This window comes from Narcine bancroftii, chromosome 10 (genome assembly GCF_036971445.1).
Source record: "Narcine bancroftii isolate sNarBan1 chromosome 10, sNarBan1.hap1, whole genome shotgun sequence".
Classification (NCBI taxonomy): Eukaryota; Metazoa; Chordata; class Chondrichthyes; order Torpediniformes; family Narcinidae; genus Narcine; species Narcine bancroftii.
The window spans coordinates 14,745,771-14,770,761 of NC_091478.1; the positions used below are offsets into that span (position 1 = coordinate 14,745,771).

At 38.0% G+C, this 24,991-nt stretch overlaps 1 protein-coding gene across 5 annotated transcripts in view; it reads left to right on the plus strand.

Moving 5' to 3' along the window:
* The window catches only part of vwa2 (von Willebrand factor A domain containing 2), a 126,104-nt gene that overhangs the window by 38,802 nt on the left and 62,311 nt on the right, over positions 1–24,991 (plus strand). For 3 of the 5 annotated variants that reach the window (XM_069899987.1, XM_069899990.1, XM_069899989.1), the window contains exons 17-22: positions 419–538; positions 1,926–2,039; positions 6,018–6,185; positions 8,290–8,505; positions 12,769–12,812; positions 21,059–23,316. In XM_069899987.1, coding sequence (XP_069756088.1) covers positions 419–538; positions 1,926–2,039; positions 6,018–6,185; positions 8,290–8,505; positions 12,769–12,812; positions 21,059–21,121 — 725 coding nt within the window. In that variant the 3' untranslated portion in view covers positions 21,122–23,316. Of the gene's footprint in view, positions 1–418; positions 539–1,925; positions 2,040–6,017; positions 6,186–8,289; positions 8,506–12,768; positions 12,813–21,058; positions 23,317–24,991 lie in introns of those variants that run through there. The other 2 variants (XR_011345356.1, XM_069899992.1) reach the window with 2 other exon arrangements.

Genomic DNA, 24,991 nt, shown 5'->3' on the forward strand with positions numbered 1-24,991 from the left:
AAGTTGGTTTAACGAGTGTAATCTTATCAAACAAGTATGAAGTTGAACCTTTAGTATTTTTTTAATATACTATTTGGTTCTGTGCTTTCTGATATTCAAGAGGCAGAATTTCATTAATTGGCCTAAATATGTGTCAATGTGCAATAAAGTAACCTGGTGGAAGATTGCAAACTAAATTATGTGACCATTGTTAGCTATTAGCACTTTGTATGATTAATTTTCTTGCAACCAAAATATATCCTAGAGCAGAGAAAATATCCTGCAGATTTTTAAAAAAAGTTGTAATTTTATCAAATTCGTTGAAGTGAGCTCATTCTAAATCCTCTTTTGTGTTCGTTCATTTTAATTTAACCATAGTTATGAAAGGGGAAACATATTTGTAGTAATTGTTTGCTTTATCTCACTTAATTTACTCAAGGAAACCTGCAAGCAAAGATGTGGAAGACTGTCGAGCTGCCTTTGGACTGTGTTGTACACATTAAGGTGAAAGAAATAATAAGTCCTAGCATCTTCTTTGTTCATGTCATTGGCACTCAAGGTAAGCAAAAATCTAAATATGCTCAATATGATGTAAATAGAGTTAACAGTTTTACTTCACCAGCTCAGCTCCACTCTTCCACCTTCTAACAGTGCTAACCGTAATACAATGCTATAATTTAAATCAATCCACTTCTTGTGGTTGTATTTTAATCTGATTTCTTGAATTAAATTATGCTAAATTTATGAAACAATTTTCTATCAAATTGGTTTTGATAATTAGATTTGACAATACAGTACATTTCTGATAATCAAAAACCACTTTACTAAAATTCTCAGTTATTTGCAAAGGTTTTCAGAGGTCATGAAAAAATGTTTTTTTTTAACCTGCCGTGCTCGTGAGACTCTGACGCACTGTTAACGCCATATTGTATCCAACGGAACTCTCATGTACTCTGACATGCTGTTAACATCATTTTGAATCCAACGGAGCTCTAGTGTAAGAATTAAACTTTATTTCATGCTTGAAAAACATTCTCTAGTTCTTTGTTGCTGTTTTAATTGTTGATACAAGTATTATGCTGATGCTACTGGGCTGGAATTGAAGTGGGCTCCTTGGGCACCCAGGAAGGTTCATTGATGGTGGTGGGGAGGTGTTGGGGATTGGAGTGGGAGCTCTGACTCCCAGGTAGGTTTGGCGACAGCCAATACAAGTATTCTGCTGTTTAATCTGGGCTGCTTAAAGCCATTTTCTTGTATGTCTAGAAAGTGCAGTTAACCAATACATGTCCGGTCATGAGCGTTTCAGATAATCAGAAACTTATAATCAAAAATCTACATTGTGGTTATTGGAACATTGACTTAGGAATTGAGGAGGCTGATGTATTGTGGTAGGGGTATCAGAGTAGGACTGGCATGTGAAAATGATGGGAATGGAATGAAAGAGTGGAATTTGGGGCAGAGTCCAGAAAAAAATATTGTGGCAATTGCAGTATTGGAGGGACAGAGATCAAGAGTTTAATGGAAATACTGGTGATGCTTGAGGGTTATTATTTACAATCATGATGGGTAAGAGTTCAGGGGTATTTTACATTTTCCATTGCATTTGATCCTGAAGACATTGGAGAGAGCATACGCTCTCAAAGCACTTCATTTCAGAGTAGCATTGGTGGCCTGCGCTTCCATTTTCTAGCTAGTTTTAAATCTCGGTCTCACTCCCACTCTAAGATCAGACTTCAACCTCCTTCACTATCCATATGAACCTAACCCTTTCCTAATGCAAAATGCTTCTTTCACACAAATATTGCCTAATGTCACAGTATTAATGTTAACAAATTTAAAAAAATATTCCCAATACAACATCTTGCTTTAATCCCTCTTGCTGTGAAATTTAACATGATTTTAAAATTATTTGATTATTGTAATTGAAGCAATTTTTCTCCTGGCAGACTTGAATAAATTACGCTTGTTGGAGGTTGACTTGAATGAACAATATGGATCTCATCTGGAGTGTTCTGCATTCTTGCCTGAAGTTGGTGATGCTTGTTGTGTAAGTTTTGCAGGTAATCAACAGTACTTTCCAATTGCTTTTCATTCAAAAACATATCATTTTGTTTTTTATTTTTTATTCCAATAAATGTCTGTTTTAAAATCTTTTAAAATCTGAACTCATTTCTAAAGCATAATGAGGTAGAATTTAAAGGCTATAAATGTAACATGATTTAGCTATGATTCAGAATTTGATCATTTTTGTGAGATTAATATAATTATTCAAAAACCAAGTGTTAAATTGTTATGCTGCCAAGTCCTCCAATCCTTTACCAATGTAGTGTCTAATAAAATAGTTCTTAAATCTTACTGAGGGGACACTATGTGGAGTTTTTGTATTTTGGTTCATTAGGTTCTTTGTATACAATATAATTGAGGTTAATTTGTGATGATAAAAATAACATGTACAGCTTTTTCATGTCGTTATATGCAAATGTCAATCAGGTGATATAGAGAAAGATTATGAATGGAATTTAATTAACTGCTAAAACTTAAGGATATGCATATCAGACTACAGTTCTGCCTTCAATACCATAATTCCTAGCAAAAGTTCCCAAACTATGGGGTCTAAGCCTCAGCATCCATTTTGCAATTGGTCCCTTGACTTCATGATGACAGACCACAATTAGTGAAGATTGTAAAAGTTCCATTGTTGTCACATAATACAATGTAACATGTACGAAAGTCTTTAATTTTTGTCTACCATAAGGCAGACAGAGTTGCCACTTTGTCCAGTGCCCTCACAGAAACCTAGAGCACCAGGTGTTCCTAGGTGGTCTCCCCTCCAAGTACTGACTGGTCCTGAGCCTGCTTAGCTTCTGAGATCAGACAATCTCAGGTGTATTCAGGCTATTAGGTGCTGTACTCTTGGGTAACAGTATCTCCAGGATCACAAGGATGGCTGTGATACTTCTATTCTCAAGATTGTACAGCTAAATACAATTCCAAATCCATTTTCAGATCTGCTAATAACACCACAGTAATGAACTTAGTATCAAACAAAAAGTGGAATGCAGGAAAGTGATTGAAAGTCCATTGAAATAATGCTAATTTGACAATATGAGGAAGGTGATATCATTGTCTGAGCTCCAACAGGTTTAAATAAAGTTTCTTCCCCGCAGCTATCGGCTCCTGAATGAAACCTATCGCTAATGTGCAGTCCTTGCAACTGATTGATTTTTTTCTTCATTGTAAGCCTATACTCTGTAATTGTACTCTTAACATGGCTGTATGAGTGTTAGAAATAAACTTGTCACAGAAAAATCCTCACTGCACTAGGCATTTTGTGACAAATTTAATGTCAAGGCTTTGCAATGTTGAGAAGATGTGTAATATGTTGGGAGAAAAAAATGTAAACATTTTCTTTCATCTTGCACATTTTATTGAAGTTCATGATAATTTGGGGTAACTTCCCGTTTCATGCAAGGAATTGTACCTGTTGCACATTTGCAGAAATAAAATTGCAATCTTAAACCTGAGTACTGCTTTTTTCATGCTTGACCAGTAGCTTTTGCATTTAAAGGACAAGAAAAAATTGATTCTGCACACATTGCTACTGATGAAGAGCATGAATGCTGGAATGCTTTACCAAATCACTATGACCTAGACAAAAGCCTGGCTGAAACATTTTTATTTTATGCAGCATTTGGTATCCAGTATACTTTTACGTCTGCAGTAACATTTCTTGATAAATTGCTAAATTCAAGCTGAGACATTATGTAAACTTGAGTTCTTTTATATGAACTTTATCAATTAAGTGTAACTTTTACATAATATAAGAATTGACAGAATTAATAAAGATGACACAGTAATTTGGGAAATTTTATATCCTTTGATTACTCTTAACTGTTTTAAAATTATCTTTCACACTTGATGTTTTGTATAATCTTTTAAAGTTGTTATTTGTCATTCATTCTTAAGCAAGACCATGACCTCTAGTCTTTAGTATTGGGGTGTGTATGGAATGGATCAATCTGGGCTTGACATTTCCTGTAACACAGTTGACAGAGGTTTAAGGGTGCTGCAACGCTAGTGTTTTCTCATGATTCACTTTTCCTCTTTACCTCCATTCTAGCTTCCTTCCTTAACAGTATTTTCCCATTATTCATTCCTCATCTGATGAATGTGAATGGAAAATATTGCTGATGCTAAAGATTTTAAAAATAGTCTGAAAATGTGAGAAACATTTATTCGATCAAGCAGTATCTATCTGTCGGTAGAGAAGAGCAAGAGGTTTCAGGTCATGGCACAAACCCAGCATATGAAGCAATTTGACAGACAGTTGTTATTCTGCCTCTCTTTGATAAATTCTCCTTTTTCTTATCTATGTATTCTAGGATACTCCTGAATATTCCCAGCATTTTATGGCTTTATTATAAAATATTGTGGGATGAATACCAAAGCACATCTTTAGTGCTATGTAATAACTTATAGCTATGCCATAACTTAAAAAAAAAACTATTTAAGATTTTTTGGAAATAAGCAGTATAGTTCGTTGTTGAAATGTATAATAAATTTTAAATTTCAGAGAGATTTATGGTTCCTTGCCATAAATAGATAGCAAGTATTCTTCATGTTTATAATGTATACAAAATGTTAAATAAAATTCTGTAAACTCTCTTTTACAGTTGGGATAGAAAGCATAAATTCTATTTGGTAGGAAATCCTACCAATGGAGATCTATTTTTATAATGGATATAATCCACCAACAATACTTATGCAAGAAGATAATTATACAAACTTAATATGAATAGCACCCAATACAAGAGACAAAACTTTTTTTTGTAGGAGCTGACTTTGGATAAGATGCAGAGAATCTTCATCTCATCTTTCCTCTTCCTCCACCTCCTAGCCAGCTGTAAAAACAATCCAGCATAATGAAAAATCATCTGTAACAATAATTATGACAAGTTTTCAGTCTAGAATTTGGTAGCAATGTTAACTTTCTCTCAAAAGATTCTAATTGGCCTCCTTTATTTGCTTAACAACTTCAGGTGTGTTTTTGTTTTTGTTCTTGGGAGCTATAATTCTACACACTGTTTTCCAACTACAGATATATAATTTTCAGCTTTAAAAAATTTTGATCTCCAGAATGGTGATAGAAATCAAGTTAGTTATTAAATTGTGACAAAGAAACCTTGTGTTAGTCATGCAGTCATCCTTGTAAATCATGGCACTTCCACAATAATCCAGGATTTAACATTACACTCAAAAGTCATCTGCATCTCACAAGAAAAACCTATTAATTGAATAATATTTTAAATCAAAATCTGAACAGTTTCATTTAAGTGACTGAATATTTTTGTAATTGTTTTATTGCTCATTCTGCAAATTAACATTTTTTATTTAAGACTCTTCAACATGAATGATCCCAGAACACTGGACTGGGATCATTGTTATAACAGAATGGCAAATTTTGTTTAACAAAAGGAGATACAATAGGTCAGATGGTAAATAATTGATTAAAGTACAGTATTTTAGAATACATTAAAGAAAAGGAAGGAGATGAAAATGTGTACATGTTTAGGAAGTGGATACCTGATCTTGAGGACATGGCAACTGAAATTATGTGCAATGCATTTAATATTTATTGCATCTCCGATTAGTACTTAAGAGAAGTTGTGTTGCATTGCATGCTATTTAGCACTTTGTATCCATGTACAGGTTCACTGAATAAATTATTGTACAATACATTAGTCACTTTTGTATTGTTGCTAAGAAATTAAGAAGAAATTAAGGCATAGATAACTCCTGGTAATTTGTGATTTATATACATAGATTGTAATGTTTATTGCAGCTCCCAATCTTGCCAAATTAAATTGCAGGCTATTTGTTTAGCTGCTGAATTTGAAAGCATGGAAATTTGGAAAGAGGCAGTCAAAGAAATGCTAATTTTACATGTTGCTCAGTTTTATTTCAGAACACTGTTATCTGATACTGAATGGCATGATGTACATAAATGCTAATTCACGATGCATTCATATTTTTCTTAGGTGACAATTGTTGGCATCGTGCCATTGTACTGAATTGTTCCGAGCCTGAATTGAAGGTTATCTGCGCAGATTATGGAATTGTGGAAAATGTATCTCATGAAAAGATTAAATGTATTGAACCAGAACTTTTGAAACAACCATTTCAAGTTGCAAAGTTTGCACTAGCAGGTAATTTGTCTATTCGATTACACTTGCATATTTCTTTGCTGTGCTGAGCAATTATGAGCAAATTGTTTCTATACATCTTGGAAGTGGTTAAATCTGAAAGTAAAACCAGGTATTCAGATATTCTGTGGAAGTTGCTTTGGCTATGGCCGTTGTATCTTAGCAACACAACTATTTTAAAAAAATCTCTTCCATATGCACACAAGACCAGATTCTATTCTTAAATGTATATTTAATAAATGTCCATCTATTCAGTAACCTGCAAACTATAACCTGTTTTTGTTCCTCATTACTGTAATTGGCTAGGTGGGCTAGTAATTTATAGGACAATATTAATTTAACCTTTTTTCAAATTGGAAACTTGAGATACTTCAGGTAATCAAGTGTAGACAGTGTCTTAGCATTTTCAACACCATAACTTCTATCTCTTTCCAATTTATCTCTTTTCCAATTTTACTGGTAATGGTAAATTAGTGTTCAGTGTTATCCTTAATTTATTTGAATAATCCATGCTGATTTCATGTAAGTATCAGGGTCTTTATAATTTTGTCATTATTTACTGAGGTTTATAAAAGCTAGCATACTGAGTCCAACTTGACCAAGGATCCAAATTAATCAGATAAAATTGTAGACTATTCTTCCTTTAAATTCTGCAAGTTATTGCCACAAGGTTAATTTGAGAAAATGTCATTACACGAGCTTTATTTAGCTACCAAATACATTTTAAAATCCATCTATTTATGTACCAAATTTGTCTTGCCCATAACTAAAAAGTTGTGAATATTCAAATTGAGTTTATGCTTTATTTTCCTAAATTAAAGCACTTTATTTTATCTCATGAATTTACTCTACCTGCAAACCAGATCATGTGTGATGGTTTTTTTAGCATTGAGGTGATGCCTGGAAAGTCAGTGGTTTGATGGTAGGAGCTCTTAATCTCTCAAAGACTTGGATTCTGTGAAAAAGAGAATAACACATTGTCTATTGCAAGGATTGAGGAGCAATTTAGTTAAATAATACATTTCTAACCACAAATACATTCATGCTGTTAACATGGGGTTACTTTTGTCTAAGGTAGTTTTCCTTCCAGCAAGTTGAAATTTTAATTAGGGAAATGAGGAAGGGTTAAAAGGCAGTGCTAAGTATGTTTACATAATTCTCAATTATGTGGAAAAAATATTTTGGCGGCAGCATGCCGTCATCAGTTTTTAAAAAAAAAAAAAAAAAACTTTTACCCGCCATGCTCAAGTAGTACTCTGAATCACGATTAGTACCATTTTGAATCCAATGGAGCCCTCGTGTACTCAAGGTAAGAATTAAACTTTAATTTCATGCTTGAAAAACCTCTTGTTCTTAGTTGCTGATCCTGCCTGGGAGCCCAAGGTCCCTACTCCAATCCCAGCCCAGTGGCATCAGCATAAAACAACAGAGTCTGGGATTGGAGCAGGGACCTCAGGCTCCTGGTTGGTTTGGTGGGGAGGTGTCAGGGTTCGATGATGGCATTAGGAGCAGGGACCTTGGGATCCTTGGCAGGATAGGCCGTGGTGAGGTATCAGGGATCAGCTACGGTGGCAGGAGCAGGGACTTTGGGCTCCTGGGCAAGATCAGTCATGGCAGTGGAGAGGTTTCTGGGATTGGAGCGGGGATCTCCTGGGCAGGTTCATTGACGACGATGGGGAGGTGCCTGGGATCAGAGTGGGGACCTCAGGCTCCCGGGCAGGTTCGGCGACAGCGCTGGGGAAGTGTTGGGGATTGGCGATGGCCGATACAAATATTCTGCTGATGCTCCTGGGCTGTTTAAGGTCATTTCTCAGTGATGCAAAAAAACGCAGTTAACCGATATGTTTGGTCCTGAGCGTTTCAGATAATTGGAAACGTACTGTAATAAGTTAGAACAGTTTATCAAGTTACAGTGAAAACATAATTTGTATTATCAAAAGCAAGGGCAACATTGAAATAACATTACCAGCAAAATCTTTAGTAAACAGCCTTCAGTCATGTTTATGAGATATGATGTACAGCTCTGACGTGCACAGAAAAGTATTAAATCATTTTCATTAATATCCAGTATTTTGTACATGTTTAAATAAATCTCATATATGTTTAGATGTTGAACCAGAATTCAATGAGTGGACTCCTGCAGCCAGCAACTTCCTCAGAACTTTGCTGCTTGATCAAAATTTTTTGGCATCAATTAGAAAATTTGATGGAAATATCCACACTGTTGAATTGATTGGGCAGTTTGAAGGCAATGCCATTAAAGTATCTGACCAGTTGGTGTCGGAAGGTTTGGCTAAATCCTCTATTAGAAAACCTACTAAAGGTAATTGCTTACCCTTTTGATGACACAATTTATATTCCCAAGTAATAACTATTATGTTAAGTATAGCGTGATCCTACTTCAGTGTTCCTTTGAATATCAGAATTTATAAGTTCCTCCTTCTTTCTTTCCCCAGCCCTGGCCTCTCTGACCCAATTTATTAATTTCAGTAAGCTCCTTGCCTAAGTAATAATTGGGATGCTCATCTTATTTGGAATTAATATTTCTACTTAGAAATGTGGGTTTACAGCTGTTGGTGCTAACTGAAATTTCAGGCTTTGGGCGTGTGGCCAAATGGAGCCTAAGACTTTCTGAATGATGCTTAGTGTCATATCTGTTACGAAGTTCCATTGCTGGACTTGTAATTCAGCAACTGAGCTTTGTTTTGTTGGAGTTCTTTACACTAATTTTGCCTCCTGTAAATTATGCCAAGATGCATATATCCTTTGTTAGAATAGACTAAAGCTGCACCACATTATCTCAAAAGATTCCTAAATATTTGTCTCACTAGATTACTGTGTATTCCTACTCAATATCAATAAAGTGGCATACTTATCATTAATGTAATTGTTAAAAAAAATACACAAATCCCTTTATTTTGCTGTTTGCCTTTTGTATCCTTACAACTAACTTTTTCATTCTCCTTCAAAAATGAATAATTCATACATTTCTGGGTTACTCAGTTTTTTCCTTCTTATTCAATTATTTAACAACGCATTAAACACTTTGGGAAGCTAGCTAATAGGAAAATAGTATTAAACAATGTGTTCGTATTATCTAAATCTTGATCCATTATTAGTTGTTTTCTTATCAAGATCATAGTAATTAATTCTAAATGTTTAAAGTGTGAATGAGGGAGCACTTTGGGAAATGTTACCACAATTCAATTTATTTTAAAATAGTTGTAAAAAAAGACAAGACTATTTATTGTGTTTAAAAACCTACATTGGGGCAAGGCCAATTTTGAGACAATAGACAGAAGGTTTACAAAGGTTGATTTGGTTGGAAATATCAGGCAAATGGGAGGGTTTTGAGAGTGAGACAGGGAGAGTTCAGGGCCAGCATGTGAAGGGCATGGCTGGTAGGATTAGACAACCCTGGCTGACAAACAATATTAGGCCCTTTCATGCAATGAAAAAGCCCAACTGTAAAGGGAGATTCTCTGCCCTTGCTTTGAGAGACTTACCTCTATTAATGTGCCATAATCAGCTCCAAGGCGCTGACTGCAATCCCTCTCTGGAAAGGACCACTGGCGAAGCGCAGCGCTCCACTGCTTCACGTGAATGTACAGCCGCTGCAGGAGGCTGTCTAGGGGAAGGCTGATGACGTTTCAATGACACCGTCAGCCAGTGACCTATCTCTCCTCTCTCCCACCCATTCATCCCTCTCCCTCCATGACCCTCTCAGGGCAGGGGGAGCGGTGGGAGCCATCGGGAAGGCTGGTGCAGGCTGTGACTACCCCGCTGGCTGCTCTGGCACTTCACTGGGCTGCTTCGGTCTTTGGGGCTGCTCGTCAGTGGCTCAAAATGCAGCAGAGCAATGGCTGACTTCTGTGTGGGGGATTACGGGTAAGGAAAACAGCTATTGCTCTGCCGCGTATTTATGATGGGTGGCACAACGGCACCAGTTGCCCCACCTCTATCAGCTCAGGAGGAAGCTAAGAGGCACTGCTCAAGATGAATACGATGCAAGATCAGCCTTTTAGGGCTGCTTTATGAAAGGTAAGTTTATTTTTTTTCCCTCCACACTTGTAGCTGGCCTCCAGGTGGAGGCTTGGCATGAAAGGGCCTACTGAGTCTCTGGTCAGGAAAAAGGATAGGTCAGGTTGGCAGCTCAGATAAAGCAAGTCTCTTGACTACAAGGAATATAAATATGCACTTGAGAAGGAGGTAAGGAGGACGAAAAGGAGAGGTGACCTAGGTAAGCTGAAGAGGAATTTTTAAAAATTCTACATGTTAAAAAGCAAAAGGGTGAAAATTGGGATCATTTTGGTCATCCATCTTTGGAGTCATGGGAGATGGGTGAGTTTTTAAATACTTGCCTGAATTTACTTTGGAGATGATTATGGAAGCTAGAGAATTTGGAGATAAGACAGTGATGTCCTGAAACATTTTGATGTTAAAAAAGAGGATGTTATTATCAAAGACAGTCTTGAGGTAGATAAATCCCTGGATATTATTGGAAGGAAGGAAGAAATTTACTGGAACCTTGGCAGAGATCTTTGTATTTTCTTTGGGCATGGGTGAGGTAATGGAAAAGTGGAAGATGGCAAATGTGCATTTGTTTAAGATCTGTAAAGTTAGGGAGTCACTGGCCAGTGAGCCCAACATCAGTGCTGGGTAAGTCGCTGGAGAGGATTCTGAAATATGGAGTCTACCGGTGTTTGAAAAGGCAAAGACTGTTTGGGCATATTGACCATGGCTTTCTGCCAAGGAAATGTCTCACTAATTTAATTGAGTTTCTTTTTGAAGAGGTGACCAAGACGACAGGGTGGGTAGACTGCATGTAGTTTAGCAAGCCTTTTGACAAGGTTCCACATGGTAGGCTGATCTGGAAGATAGTCTCCTTTTGATCCAGGTGAGCGAGCCACTTGTATACAAAATTAGCTTGGTGGAAGGAGTTGCAGGATGGTAATGCAAAGTCTTATGACCAGTGGTATGCTACAAAGATTGGTGCTAGATCTCCTCGAATTTGTCATGTATATTAATAATCTGGATGAAAATGTGGTGAAATAATTAGTAAGATTGCAGATGACACCAAAATTAGTGGTGTGGACAGTGAAGAAGATTGTTGAAGGTTGTAGCAGCATCCAGATTAACTGCGAAAGTCGGCAAAGGGATGGCAGATGAAATTTAACTTGTCCAAGTATGGAGTGAGGGAACTTGAGACTTTGCAGGGCATATTCAGTGCATGACTGGTCTCTGGGCAGCACAGTTAGACAAAGGGGTGAAGAAGGCATATTTCCCATCATCAGTTATGGCATTCTATGCACGTAACATGACATCCCAACTATTGTACAATATCGCACCTGAATATTGTGTGGACTTCTGGTCGCTATGTTATACAAAGGTTTGTTATTACATTGGAATGGAATCAGAAAAGATTTATAGGCATATTCCTGGGACTGAAGGGCTTGAGCTATCAACAAAGGTTGGATAGACTGAGGCAGTTTTCCCTGGAGTCTGGAAAATTTAGGTACTTTTCTGGAGGTATATAAAATCAGGAGGGGCACATAAAATGAGTGGACAGTCTTCTTCCCAGGGAAGTGGTGTATAAAATTAAAGGGCATTAGATTAAATGGGGGAGGGGGGGAATAAAAGGGACCTGAGAAGCAGGGTTTTCAAATAGGATGATGTGTATTTGGAGGAAATGGTAGTTATTTTGATAGGGGGAAAAAAACATTGGGACACACTCACAGGAAAGATTTAGTGGGATTTGAGCCAAATTGAGTAAATGGTTCTACATCAGGAAGAAACCTTGGTTGGTAGGGACAAGTTGGCCTGATGGATCTGTTTCCAAGTCTGACTGATTTCTAATGGTGCACCATCATTTCAAAACTGACCCACTTCAGTCATAATGTTTTGTCTGACAATGCTAATATGTTTATTTCCCATTTCCCATGCATCTTAAAAGATTCCTCCACAGGAAAATAATTTGATCTTGTTTTTATTTGTGAGCATCGGAACAATTTAAGTATAGATGTGCCTCAGACCTGTTCTGTCTCTTCCTTATTTGGATATCAGTGCAGCCTGGCTTTATCTCAAGCCATTGGAACAATTTATGAAGAAAAATCAGTTTTAAAATATATTATAAAATGATATTTAAAAGAAAATTGTATCCAGATTTTTTTTGATTGGGGTTTTATTTCTAATTCAAATCTAAGTCATTTCCTTTAATGCAAGTCTGGAAATGGGTAATCTTCATCAAAGTTCAGTTTCATTTCTGATTCTACACTTAATTTAACTTTGCCATGTTTACCTGGTAATTAATTGGACATCCAATTGGCATCAGTTGGCATTTATCGGAAACTGCACTTTCAGTTTGATAATTGCTCTGTTACATGGCATAGCCATATTGCTTCTCAAACATGCATTTAAAAAATGGTTCACAAAATATTCTCACATCCAGTTGGAAAAAAGGAAGAGAGCCAAATCAATTAAATGGATGATTGAAAAGCACGATAGTGTTACAGTCTTTGATATTTTCCTGATTAAACATCAAATTTTACTGGGAGAAATCTATTTAGCTTCCATCTTTTTTTTCCAGTTCAAGATCACAGAAGTTGTTGTTGCAGAGATCTTCAAAAAAGTGTAAGTTTGTCCTCCTTAAATACTGGATTTATAAAAATTTTTTATCACTTTATTTGTTTTGGTGTTTTAGTTACTTCATTTAATTATTTTAAATTGAATGTTTGGTAGAATTCCAATCACAAGACTAATAATTTTAATGTATCAATCTATCAATGATTGTGCAGATACAGACAAAATCCAAATCATAGAGCATGGTAGTACAGCTCTGACACAGACCCTTCATCCCATTGGTCTGTGCAAAGCATGATGCTGTTTGCATTGTTTTTCCAGGGCCAAATGACAGTGGCCAGTGCCAGAGAACATCTATTTAAGGTGAGGGGAGGAAAGTTTAGGGTGATGTCAGATTTTTTTTTAAACAGTGGTGAGTGCCTGGAATACACTGGAGGGATGGTGCTAGGGGTGATAAAATCATGACATTTAGACTCTTGTATAGATACAGAGATGCAAGGACAGTGGAGTGTCATCGATTAAGGGAGGGAAGCGTTAGTTTGATTGTGCAGCAAATTTGTACAGGTCAGCACATCATGGGCTGAAGGGTCTGTACTGTTCTAGATTCTTTCATAACAGAAAGCGCTGGAAGTACTCAGCAGGTCAAGCTGCATATGTGAAAAGAGAAACAAAGCCAGCATTTCCAGTTGAAAATATTTGAGAACCATTGGGAGCTTAATGTTCTAATAATAGGAGACAAAATTAATTGCATTACTTGAGGCTTCCTGGTTCATGCTGCTTTTTACAAATTTCTATGTTGTGCAAATATCTTATGCACATCTTAAATATTCTGATTCACTTACAGTGGAACCCCGATTTAACGCGAATCTGGATATATTTACAGGTGCTTGGGGTTGCCGCGAGGAGCGGGGATGGTCGGTTTACTAAAAATTAATATGTTTTAATTTCAACTGTAGCTACAACAATTTATTGAAACTCCAATTTAGCGCGACCCTGCTTTTTTCACGATGCGATTTTTGTTTTTGACTCAAACTATTGCATTATAATGGGGTTCCACTGTATTACATTTTGAGGAGTGATTCACCATTCTATCAATTTAAATTTCAGTTTCTACTAATCACCCCTTTAGTTTATGTTGCATTCTCGAGTTAAATGGTCTTCTATTGTAATGCAAAAATTGAAAATGTACTTGGCTGCTTTACATTTGTAATGTCCTCAGAGAAATAGGGTATAGTTTCTCTAAAGAAGGCAAGCCGTTTCATGGTATCTAGGGAGATCCACTCCAACATTTAAACCTATTTTAGTTGAATTTCATAAACCAAAAGGCCAAAAACATTGAGTTAGTCTGTTTTCTGTATTCATCACATGGATATTGTAGTGCAGAACTATAAATAAACTTTGGAACACATAGTTGTGATATTTGTAGATCTGAAGCAAGAATGCTGTTAGTATTTAATCGCATCTTGCATTAAAGTTGTGGAAATACTTAGTAACAACTACAGTACTTGTCTAGAAGTTCAGAATGGTTTTTTTAAAATGCTTGCAAGCTATTTCTGATTTGATTGTAAAGTTATGTACTATTAATCTATCCACAATCTTTGCATTTAAGACTGTATAGTTTGCTTTTAGCAGCTGCAAACTTCCCATTTTAATTACAAAATTCTAATGAAGATTAAGAACCATTCTAAATGGAATTTTCTGTGAGCTAGATCATGAACTTGAGGTGGGAAGCTCTCTACTTGTGTGGCTAGATGACACTCTCATGTTTGGACATTGTCATGATAATGAATATGTATGAGATGTACCGGAAGTCACGTGGTATGAGAGAGAGATAAGAGCACAAGCAGGAGAACAAAGGAAACTGGAAAATAAAGACACTGAGAAGTTTACATGATAAAACTTGTGTTCGATGTTTTATTAACTTCACATTTCGGGCCACAAATGTGACATTGGCGACGAGGATGGGATAAGCTTGAAGAAAATTAAAGACTAAAGAAGATTACAGAGGATTACAGAGAACTTCAAGGTGATAAGAATTTTGTCTTTGACTCAGTACTTTTGGGGCTGGAATATTTCCTCATGGCTGGGGCAGACGGTGACTTTCTAACACATAGTGGAATTGCTCATTTTGACCCAACGGGTGATGCAAGCACTGTAAGTGTGAAGTGGAAGGCATGGCTGGAAGAATTTGAATCCTACGCCGACAGTCGTGGCCTATTTCTAGATACCGGTACAGTTGAACAAAAAGCGCAGAGAAGGGCGTTACTTCTTTTCACTGCTGGTCCCGCAGTTCGGGAAACATTTAAGACACTTTTGAATACTGGAAGAAAGGATGAGTACCGGAAAGCGGTAGATGCATTAAATGCACACTATGTAGTGACACCGAATGCTACATTTCAACGCCATTTGTTTCGGAGAATGAGACAAGATGGCCAGACAATTGCTCAGTACGTGACGAGACTACGCCAGCTAGCTGTTGGATGCAATTACATGCCAGCTGATTTGGACAACCAATTGTTGGATCAAGTTGTACAGCACTGTAGATCAGATAAACTCAGAAGACGTCTACTGGAAAGAGGGAGTGAGTTGGAACTCACCGATGCTTTAGCCATTGCTGCTGCATTAGAGGCTGTTGAAGGGCAATTTCATACCATGACCCTGAAAGACAACTCAAGCCAGCAAATTAAGAGGCTCTCACATCGCCATAGCCAAGATATACGTTGACACAGGATGTGGAGTGTTATTGATGTGGAAGCCGAGGTCACTTTGGAAAAGACCCATATTGCCTGGCCAAAGACAAAGTTTGCAGAAAGTGTGGAGGTAAGGACCACTTTGCAAAGAAGTGCAAAAGCAAGTCCAATGCAGACCAGAAGAGGAAGAGTACAACTTCCAAAGGCAAAGCCTGGGGGAAAGGAAAGTATCCTGGAAAGAAAGATACCATTCGCCAGATAGACGGTGACGATGATGATACCCAGGAGGAACAGAGTTGTTACCAATTTACGTTGAATGAAGTACATCATGAGAAGGTCCCAGTGATCATTGGTGGAGTGACAGTGCAGGTCATTGTAGACTCAGGCAGTGACAGTAATGTGATTGATCGACATTTATGGGAGAAGTTGAAAAGGAAAAAGATCATCTGTACCTCAAAGAAGTGTTCCAAGAAACTGTATCCATACACAGCAACCAAGCCATTGCAGACCATTGGATGTTTTACTGCAACTGTTGAAGCTGGAGATAAGTACACCGAAGCAGAGATTATGTTCATAGAAGAGAGTAGAAGCACAGCGCAAGACCTGGCAATGCTTCATATTGGAGCTTGTGTCAATTCAATTCAGTCATACGAGGATATGAAGCAAGAATTCCCCGCAGTCTTTCAAGGAGTAGGAAAGCTGAAAGGTCGACAATTGAAGCTAGCGGTAGATGAAACGGTCAAACCAATGCGCCGAACTCCGTTTGGACTTCGTGGGAAAGTCGAAGCCAAAATTAAAGAATTGATCGAACAAGACATTATTGAACCGGTGGAACATTCGACACAATGGGTCAGTCCCGTAGTGATTGTGCCCAAACCAAAGGGTGACATAAGACTATGTATTGACATGAGAATGGCCAATGAAGCTATAATTAGAGAACGACACCCTATACCAAAAGTGGAGGAAATACTTCAAGAACTAACTACCAGCAAGGTATTCTCAAAAATTGATCTGAAATGGGGCTATCATCAATTAGAGCTGGATCCAGGTTCCCGAGATGTGACAACATTTGACTCACTGTGGATTGTATCGTTACAAGAGACTATCATTTGGAATTAATGCAGCTTCGGAGATCTACCAGTATGAAATCCATCGAGTGATTCAAGGCATTCCTGGAGTTGCCAACATTTCTGATGACATCATAGTCCATGCACCAACGAAGGAAGAGCATGACAAACGGTTGAGGCATGTACTATCTAGGCTACAGGAGGCAGGCCTTACCGTGAATGGAAACAAGTGCCAGTTCGGTGTGTCAGAAATGGACTTCATGAGACACAGACTTACACGGGAAGGACTAAACCCTGCAGAGGCCAAGGTGAAAGCTATTGAAGAGGCACGTGCACCTCAGAACGCAACAGAGGTGAGGAGTTTCCTGGGATTGGTCAATTTTTGTGCAAAGTTCATTCCTAATTTCGCTACAGTGGCAGAACCACTAAGGAAACTAACCAGGAAAGGTGTACCTTTTCATTTTGGATCTGAGCAGAAGAAAGCGTTCACAGCGCTGAAGCAAAGCCTGACAGATGCAAAAACTCTTGGATATCCGGCGGCATCAACCAAAGTCATAGCGGATCCCAGCCCGGTTGGTTTAGGAGCTATGTTGGTCCAGATGCATGATGGAGGACCAAGAATCATTGCCTATGCCAGCAGATCGTTATCAGATGTGGAAAGAAGATACTCTCAGACAGAGAAAGAAGCACTCGGACTTGTACGGGCCTGTGAGAGATTCCATGCATATTTATACGGCATTGAATTTGAACTCATCACAGATCATAAGCCATTAGAGGCTTATCCAAACCATGTGCCAGAATAGAGAGATGGGTACTCAGACTACAACCCTACAAATATAAAGTAATCCACATTGCAGGGAAAACAAACATTGCAGATCCGCTGTCCAGATTGGTGAAGGATGGATGTCCACAATCCAAGTCAGAATTGGGAACAGAAACAGAGAGCTTTGTACGCTTCGTAGCTATTCAGTCGACACCGAAAGCTGTGACTACGAAGGAGGTCGAGAGAGAATCCGAACGTGATCCAGAACTCATGGAAGTAAGAGAATGCATACAGAGTGGACAATTGGACAAGTGTACTCACAAGGCTTACATTCCCATTAGAGACGAACTTTGTTGCATCGGACAGTGTGTATTGAGAGGTTGCAGATTGGTGATACCGCAAAGATTGAGACCGAAGATTGTATCCTTAGTGCATGAAGGACACCTAGGTATTGTTGGTACCTAGCAAAACCTCAGGACCAAGGTATGGTGGCCAGGTTGTGATAAAGACGCAGAGAAATTTGTTAAAACTTGTCACGGATGTCAAATCACAAGTAGGAGTAATCCGCCAGAACCGATCCGGAGTACGCAACTCCCGACAGGACCATGGATCGACGTAGCTGTTGATTTTCTTGGACCTTTACCGACGGGTGAATCAATTATGGTAGTGATAGATTACTACAGCAGATACTATGAGTACATGGTGTTGAAGTCCACAACCACTGAAAAAACAATACAAGCGTTAGAGATATTGGCAAGATATGGATTAGCTGTTACATTATACTCTGACAATGGTCCACAATTCATTTCAGAGACATTTGCGGAATACGTGAGGACCACAGGTATCCACCATCATAAAGTAACTCCGAAATGGGGCGGAGAAGTAGAGAGACAAAATCAGTCCATTGAAAAACGATTGAGGATTGTACACGCTGAAGGACAAAATTGGCGAGAAGCATTGCTATCTTATGTGGCTGTCTATCAAGCAACGCCTCATGCAACCACTGGAAAAAGTCCTGCAGAAGCATTTTTTGGGAGAAAAATCCGCACAAAAATGCCAGAAATAAAGGAAATCCGAGACGACCAGGAGATGAGGGGCCACGATGCTGAAAAGAAAGGTGCAGCAAAGCTGTACACAGATTCGAAACGTGGAGCCAAGTACTCAGACATCATGCCAGGAGATAATGTTCTAGTGAGGCATGAAACTGGTGGTAAGCTAGACGCACCTTATTACCATCAACCCTATACTGTCGTATCCAGAAGTGGCAGTATGGTGACAATCAAGTCTCCGACTGGAGTCCTGTATAAGAGAAATGTATCAGGTGTAAAAAGGTACCAGTCCAGAGATACGTCGAGCGAAGAGGTTGAAAGGCCAATATGAGATGCTGAAACTGAGAGACCTGATGATGTTCCAGAGGCAGTTACCAGCACTCCTGATGAAGTGACTAGAACGCCAGAAACACCCGAAGCCGTGGCGAGCAGTATTTCCGACGCTGAGAGTGAACAACCGAGAAGCGACGACAATATCGCAGGCAGGCCGAAACGAAACCGGAAAGCGCCCAAACGATACGAAGACTTTGTGCCATAGTTTTAATAAGAACTTTGGGACAGTATTTTAATCTTGTATCATAAAGTGCATGTATGAGTGCTGTAGGAAGTAAATTTTATGTAGTTGAGTTATAGTATTACCATTAGTTACGATGTTTGTAGGTTTCCGAGGGATATTGGTAAATGAAGGTAAAGTTTATTTCTGATTAAAGGAGGGATGTCATGATAATGAATATGTATGAGATGTACCGGAAGTTACGTGGTATGAGAGAGATAAGAGCACAAGCAGGAGAACAAAGGAAACTGGAAAATAAAGACACTGAGAAGTTTACATGATAAAACTTGTGTTTGATGTTTTATTAACTTCACATTTCGGGCCACAAATGTGACAGACATTTCCTATTTTTTATCAATAATTTCCTGTTTGGTTTATTGTTATTGATTTTCTTTAGTCCATGATGGGAAAGAAATGCCCATGTTAATCTTTGATCCTTTTTAGTAACATAATTCCTGGATTCAGTTAAAGATATCTCTTCAAAATTCAGCTTTCCACATTGAAAAGCATACTTGATAGTTTTTTTTCTTCCATAACAATACACTTTTATACCCTGAATTCCTTTTCCAACAGTTCTTACAATGCAATATATTGTGGGTCATTATTTCTTAAGCACTGAGGCACAATTCCAAAAATTTAACATCTTTAAAATTAAACTAAGATACATACACCTGAGGCTGGCTGCATTGTTATGGACAATTCAGAGACCAATTCTAGCAAATAGCAGGTCATGGTTGCCTTCATAGTGTTGATAGGCAGAAGCAGGTTTGTGTTTATAGCCAGTTGTATTGTTCATTATATGGCATAGAATGATTCCATATTAAAAAGACGCTTTATCTCTTTCCATCCACCCATCAAGAACATTCAAAAATAATTCTAATTCTCTGAGGTAGAAATAAGTTTGAAAGTAAATACTTTAACAGATGAAGCTAAATTAGTGAACGACATTTAGCCAACTAAAAACTAAACCAATTATTCACTGCTATTTATAGACACATGATAGCCTTCAAACTTTATCACTGATAATGAAGATGTGTTTTCGTAACTTTTAAACTTCAGAAAAACCCATCACAATGTCTTTTAGTAATTCGGAAATTATCAAGAACAAATGTGTGTATATATTTGATATCTTGTTGATCAATCATCTCTTCCTCTTTCAATTTTTGTTATTTAGTCATTGTTATTAAGTACATTCTATTCACAATAATGAAAGTGACATTTTTTTGACAATACCACATTAGCCAATTTAGAGCAAAAGGTCAATTTACTTGGAGAGCATTGTCTAAAGAACCAGGGAAGCAGGCTTCAACTTGTTACAGGCAATTTGTCCAGAAAATTACAGCAAGTTGAGGATTTATTTTATGTACCTAATTTTTAGAATCATAGGGTCATCCAACATGGAAGCAGGTACAAGTTATCTACGTCAACCAAAAACCTCCACCTACACTCGTCACACTGCCTGTGTTTTTGGTCTATATTCCACTAAACCTGTCCTATCTATGATTCTATAAATAGACTAAACCTGACTAATTTAGCAGTCTCCTGCCTTTGACTATAACGTTGTCACTATTTAAATTTAGGATTTAAATGTAGACATACAGCACAGTAACAGGCTCTTCTGGCCCACAAGCCCGTGCCACTCAAAAAACTCCCCTCAAACCCCTTTGTTTTGAAGAGTGGGAGGAAAGCGGAGTACCCAGAGGAAGCCCATACAAATGCAGGAAGAACATACAACCTCATTACTGACAGTGCCAGATTCATCTGGAGATGAAGTAACGTTGCTCTGCCTTATTTATTAATATTTTGTCCATGGCGAGCTGTTTCTATTTTAGTTTTTGAATTATCTTAAAATATAAGTAGGTCCTCTTTACACCAGTAAGCTTTGTGAAGGAAATTGGTTTTTTTCCCCACTCCAAGAGATTTATTGAATAATTTGCTGCATGCTTAATCTTGGCTTCTAAGTAGAAATAGGCATTTTTTTTCTAAGGCAAAGTTATTTGAAATATGATGAATTTTTAATTGTGTACGGAGATTGAATTGTTTTCATTAAATAATAAAAACATAGTTACATTTAACTTGTCTGCATAGTTTTGTTAATTTGCCTTTATACCACTGTGAAAGTCCTTTGCAATAGTTGTCATATTTAACTGTTAAAACAATGATTTTTAATTGTAGGTTGAAGAAATCAAGCAACAGCTTTCAGTGCTAATGAACAAAAATAATAGTGCAAATATGTGATACCAACAAAATTGAAGATGTATCGACCTTCCATTGAAAGAAAAAACATTAAAATATTTTTCCTGTTTTGACAAGATCAGAAGAAAATTAGGAAGAGAAGCAGTGTCCATTAACTTTGTATTACCTGTATTTCCTTTTCATCCGATGTGTTCATTGTGGACATTTTAAAACAAGATTGTCACGAAAGAAACGTAAAGGTGAAGGTAATATGAAACATCTTCATTTATTTCTGGAAAAAAAGAGTTAAATATTTACCATGCTGTTCCAAAATTGTAACCTGCTTTAAAAAGAAAGTATTCCTTCATTGTCCAGACCTTCATTAAAACACTGAATGTGCAGTGGTTAGACAACACCTTTACAGCACAAGCGATCAGGGTTTGAATCCTGCACTGTCTGTGAGGAATTGTGCGTTCTCCCCGCATGGGTTCACTGGAGGCTCCGGTTTCCTTCCACTGTTTAAAACGTACCGGGGGGGTGTAGGTTAATGGAGTGTAAATTGGGTGGCATGGGTCGAAATGGCCTGTTTCTCTGCTGTATGTATGTCTGTATTGTGACCTGTGTCTATCTTCAATTGAAAACATGTAGTAACATTTGTGGAACACCTCATGTTGCAGATGGTACAATGGGTTGATTTGGTGACATAATTGTGATGTTACATATCAACAAATTAACTAAAATAAGAGTCTGGAGACTTTGTTTCCCACGATATACCAAAGCACTGTAGCCAATATATGAAATATATTCGAGGTCTTACTATTATTGTAATATGGTTGATCCGTTTTGATGGCAATATTGGAAATGTTGCACTGAAATAAGACCCTAAATTAGAAGTGATTATCATTAGCTGCCATTTTTAAGTCGCATATTTCAATATGACATAGAAGACCATTGTTGCCCATCTGCCTTAGCTAATTTGCAGGACAATCCCATTCCCTTGGTAAATTGTTTGTCCCGTAACCTATTCTACCTTATTTCCATCAGTGCCATCCCAACCTTTTCCACTTATTTAAACAGAAGGGGAAATTTACAATGGGCAATTAACCTACCACTTGGAAGAAAGATGTAGGCTAAGTACTTTTTTTTAAAAAATTTTTATTTTTCACACCATAAATCACGTTAGCCATGATATACACTTTTTCTTTTTCACACATATACAGTGTCTTTTTCTCCCCCCCTCCCTCCTCCCAAGCCACCCCCCCACCCCTCCTCTCATCCATTTTAGGTATACAATCTAGGTTGCATTAAGCCATGTAGGTTAAGTACTTGAAAAATATGGAACTCCAAACATACAGCTCCTGAAATCAGGATGAACCTGGGTCAATGCAACTATGAGGCAGCAAATTGACTAGCTCTGCCATCATGGAATTTTATTAAATGCAAATTTCATAGCTGAATTGCACTTGAATATGATCATTGATTTACAAGTGATGCTGTTGAGCTAAACTGACACTTTGCATTGACCTGTCCAGATTCCAGATACAGTTCCACATAAACTACTATTTGATTTTCAATATGCTAGCAACCTCATGTTTTATTCACATGTGGACTTCTTCCCTGCTTATCTTGGTGCACTCAGTGATAAACATGATGAAAGGTTTCACTAGGACATTGAGACCATGGAAAAGTGGTATCAGGGCAACTCAATCCATCCATCCTTGCCAACTATTGTTAGGCATTGACGTGAGAAGCATCAGATGCTGAGTACAAATGAAAATCGGTGGCAAAACAATTTTAGATCAGTTGAACTATTAAACATTATGCGATTAAACATACTAAATTCAATAAAAGTTCATCTTCCCTCAGCCTCTAATGTGATACAGTAGATCTGAAATTATCTTTGTGTTCAGCTTGAAGTCATCTACTATAATCGCCAATTCTTTTTCAGGAAGCAAGACTTGAAAAAAAAAACTGTTGTCCAATGTTATCAGTGAGGAAGATCGTGGAAGCACGAATTTCTCTGCATTCAGTCCTGTTTAATTTTAGTAAGAGCATACAGGATCTTTCATTCTGAGTTGACTTGTTTATTTCCAGTAAGAATTTACTAATTTGTCACAGTGCCAATGAAGATCAATAAATAGGAAAAGAGGACAGAGGAGGGGGGTGTGGGGAAGAGAGAAACAGAAAGGAACATTTAGGTTTGTTTTTGTTTGCCAACAATTTAAAAAGTCCTAGAATAAAATTACCTTTAAAAATGACTCCACAATAAGGATTCAAATGCTCTCATTTTATTTTTTGTGTACTCTGCATTATAGTTACTTTGAATAAATATTTTCACGTCATGAAAGGAGCCAATATTATGGCAGTTGTCAGAAATGTCAAATCCTAGGTGTTATGTTTTGATCAGTGTTTCTGTAGCTTGAAACATTTAACCTGATTTTTAAATACCTTTCACTAAAAAAAAGTTTAAAATAACCCTCTGGAGTATATTTTTGTCCTGAGAGTTGATGCCTCCCAGGAATTAGGAGTTCTTGACCCTCTCTACTTCTGAGCTCTCGATGAGAACTGGTTCATGTTCCTCTGATTTCTTCCTAAAGTCCACAATCATCTCCTTGGTTTTGTTGATGTTGAACACAAGGTTATTGTCATTACATCATTGTGCGTGTATAATGAGTAGAGCAGTGGGCTGAGCACGCATCCTTGGGGTGCTCCAGTGTGGATGATCAGTGAGGAGACAACGTTTCCAATTTGTACTGACTGTCTTCCATGAGAAAGTCAAGGAGCCAGTTGCAGAGTGTGGTACAGAGGCCAAGAGTTTGTAGCTTCTTGTCCAGCACTGAGGGAATAATGGTATTGAAAGCCGAGATGTAGTCCATGAAGAGCAGCCATATGAGGTGATCCAGAGTTGAAGGGAGAGCCAGTGATATTTCATCTGCTGAAAAGTGACGATAGGGATGCAGTGGGTCCAGATCTTAGGTACAGGTTAATTCTGGCCAAGTCCAGCCTCTTGAAGCATTTCATCACAATAGAAGTTAGTGCTACTGGATGGTAGTCGTTGAGGCATGCCACGCTATTCTTCTGGGATGATTGATGATTGATGCCCTTTTGAAGCTGGTGGGAACCTCAGACTACCACAAAGAGAGGTTGAAAATTGTCCGTCATTAGTCCAGCTAGTTGGTTATCAGGTACACTGTCAGGCCCTGATGCCTTGCGAGGGATCACCCTCTTGAATGATTTTCTGATATCGTCCTCTGAGATATCACAGGGTCCTCAGCCTTTTCAGGGATTCTAGTAGGCACTGTTTGGTTCTTAAAGTGGGCATAGATGTTCAGCTCATCAATGATCCAGTGATCATTGACAATGAAAGGTGAAGAAGGTAAACAAATTTAAATGCCTGGAAATCACTATCTTGGAGGACCTTTCCTGGACCCATCATACTCATTTCATCACTAAGAAAAAATTTAGCACCTTTACCTCCTCAGGAGTTTATGGAGGTTTGGTATGTGATCTTGGAACCTTGGCAAGCTTCACCGGAAAGTGTGCTGACTGGCTGCATCACAGCCTGGTATGGGGTGCCAAAACCTCTGAACAGAAACCCCTGCAGAAGATCATGGATATAGTCTAGTCTATCACATGCAAACTTTTCCCACCATTGAGAACTTCTACCTGGAATGCTGCTGTCAGAGAGCAAGGATCAACACCTCCCAGTGCTCCCTCCACTTTTCTTGACGAATCCTCCACACCACCCTCACCTCAATGTGGGAATATCAGTGGCAATTCACCCTCTCACTGCCACAGCTCCAGCCCTTGCTGGCCATGGCCTGTACAACATTTACTTTTCCATCTGGGCACTCTCCAACTGGATGTCGTTAACGTCAACTTCTCCAGTTTCTGCTCGCCTACTCTTGTTCTCTCTCTTCATTTTCCTTTATC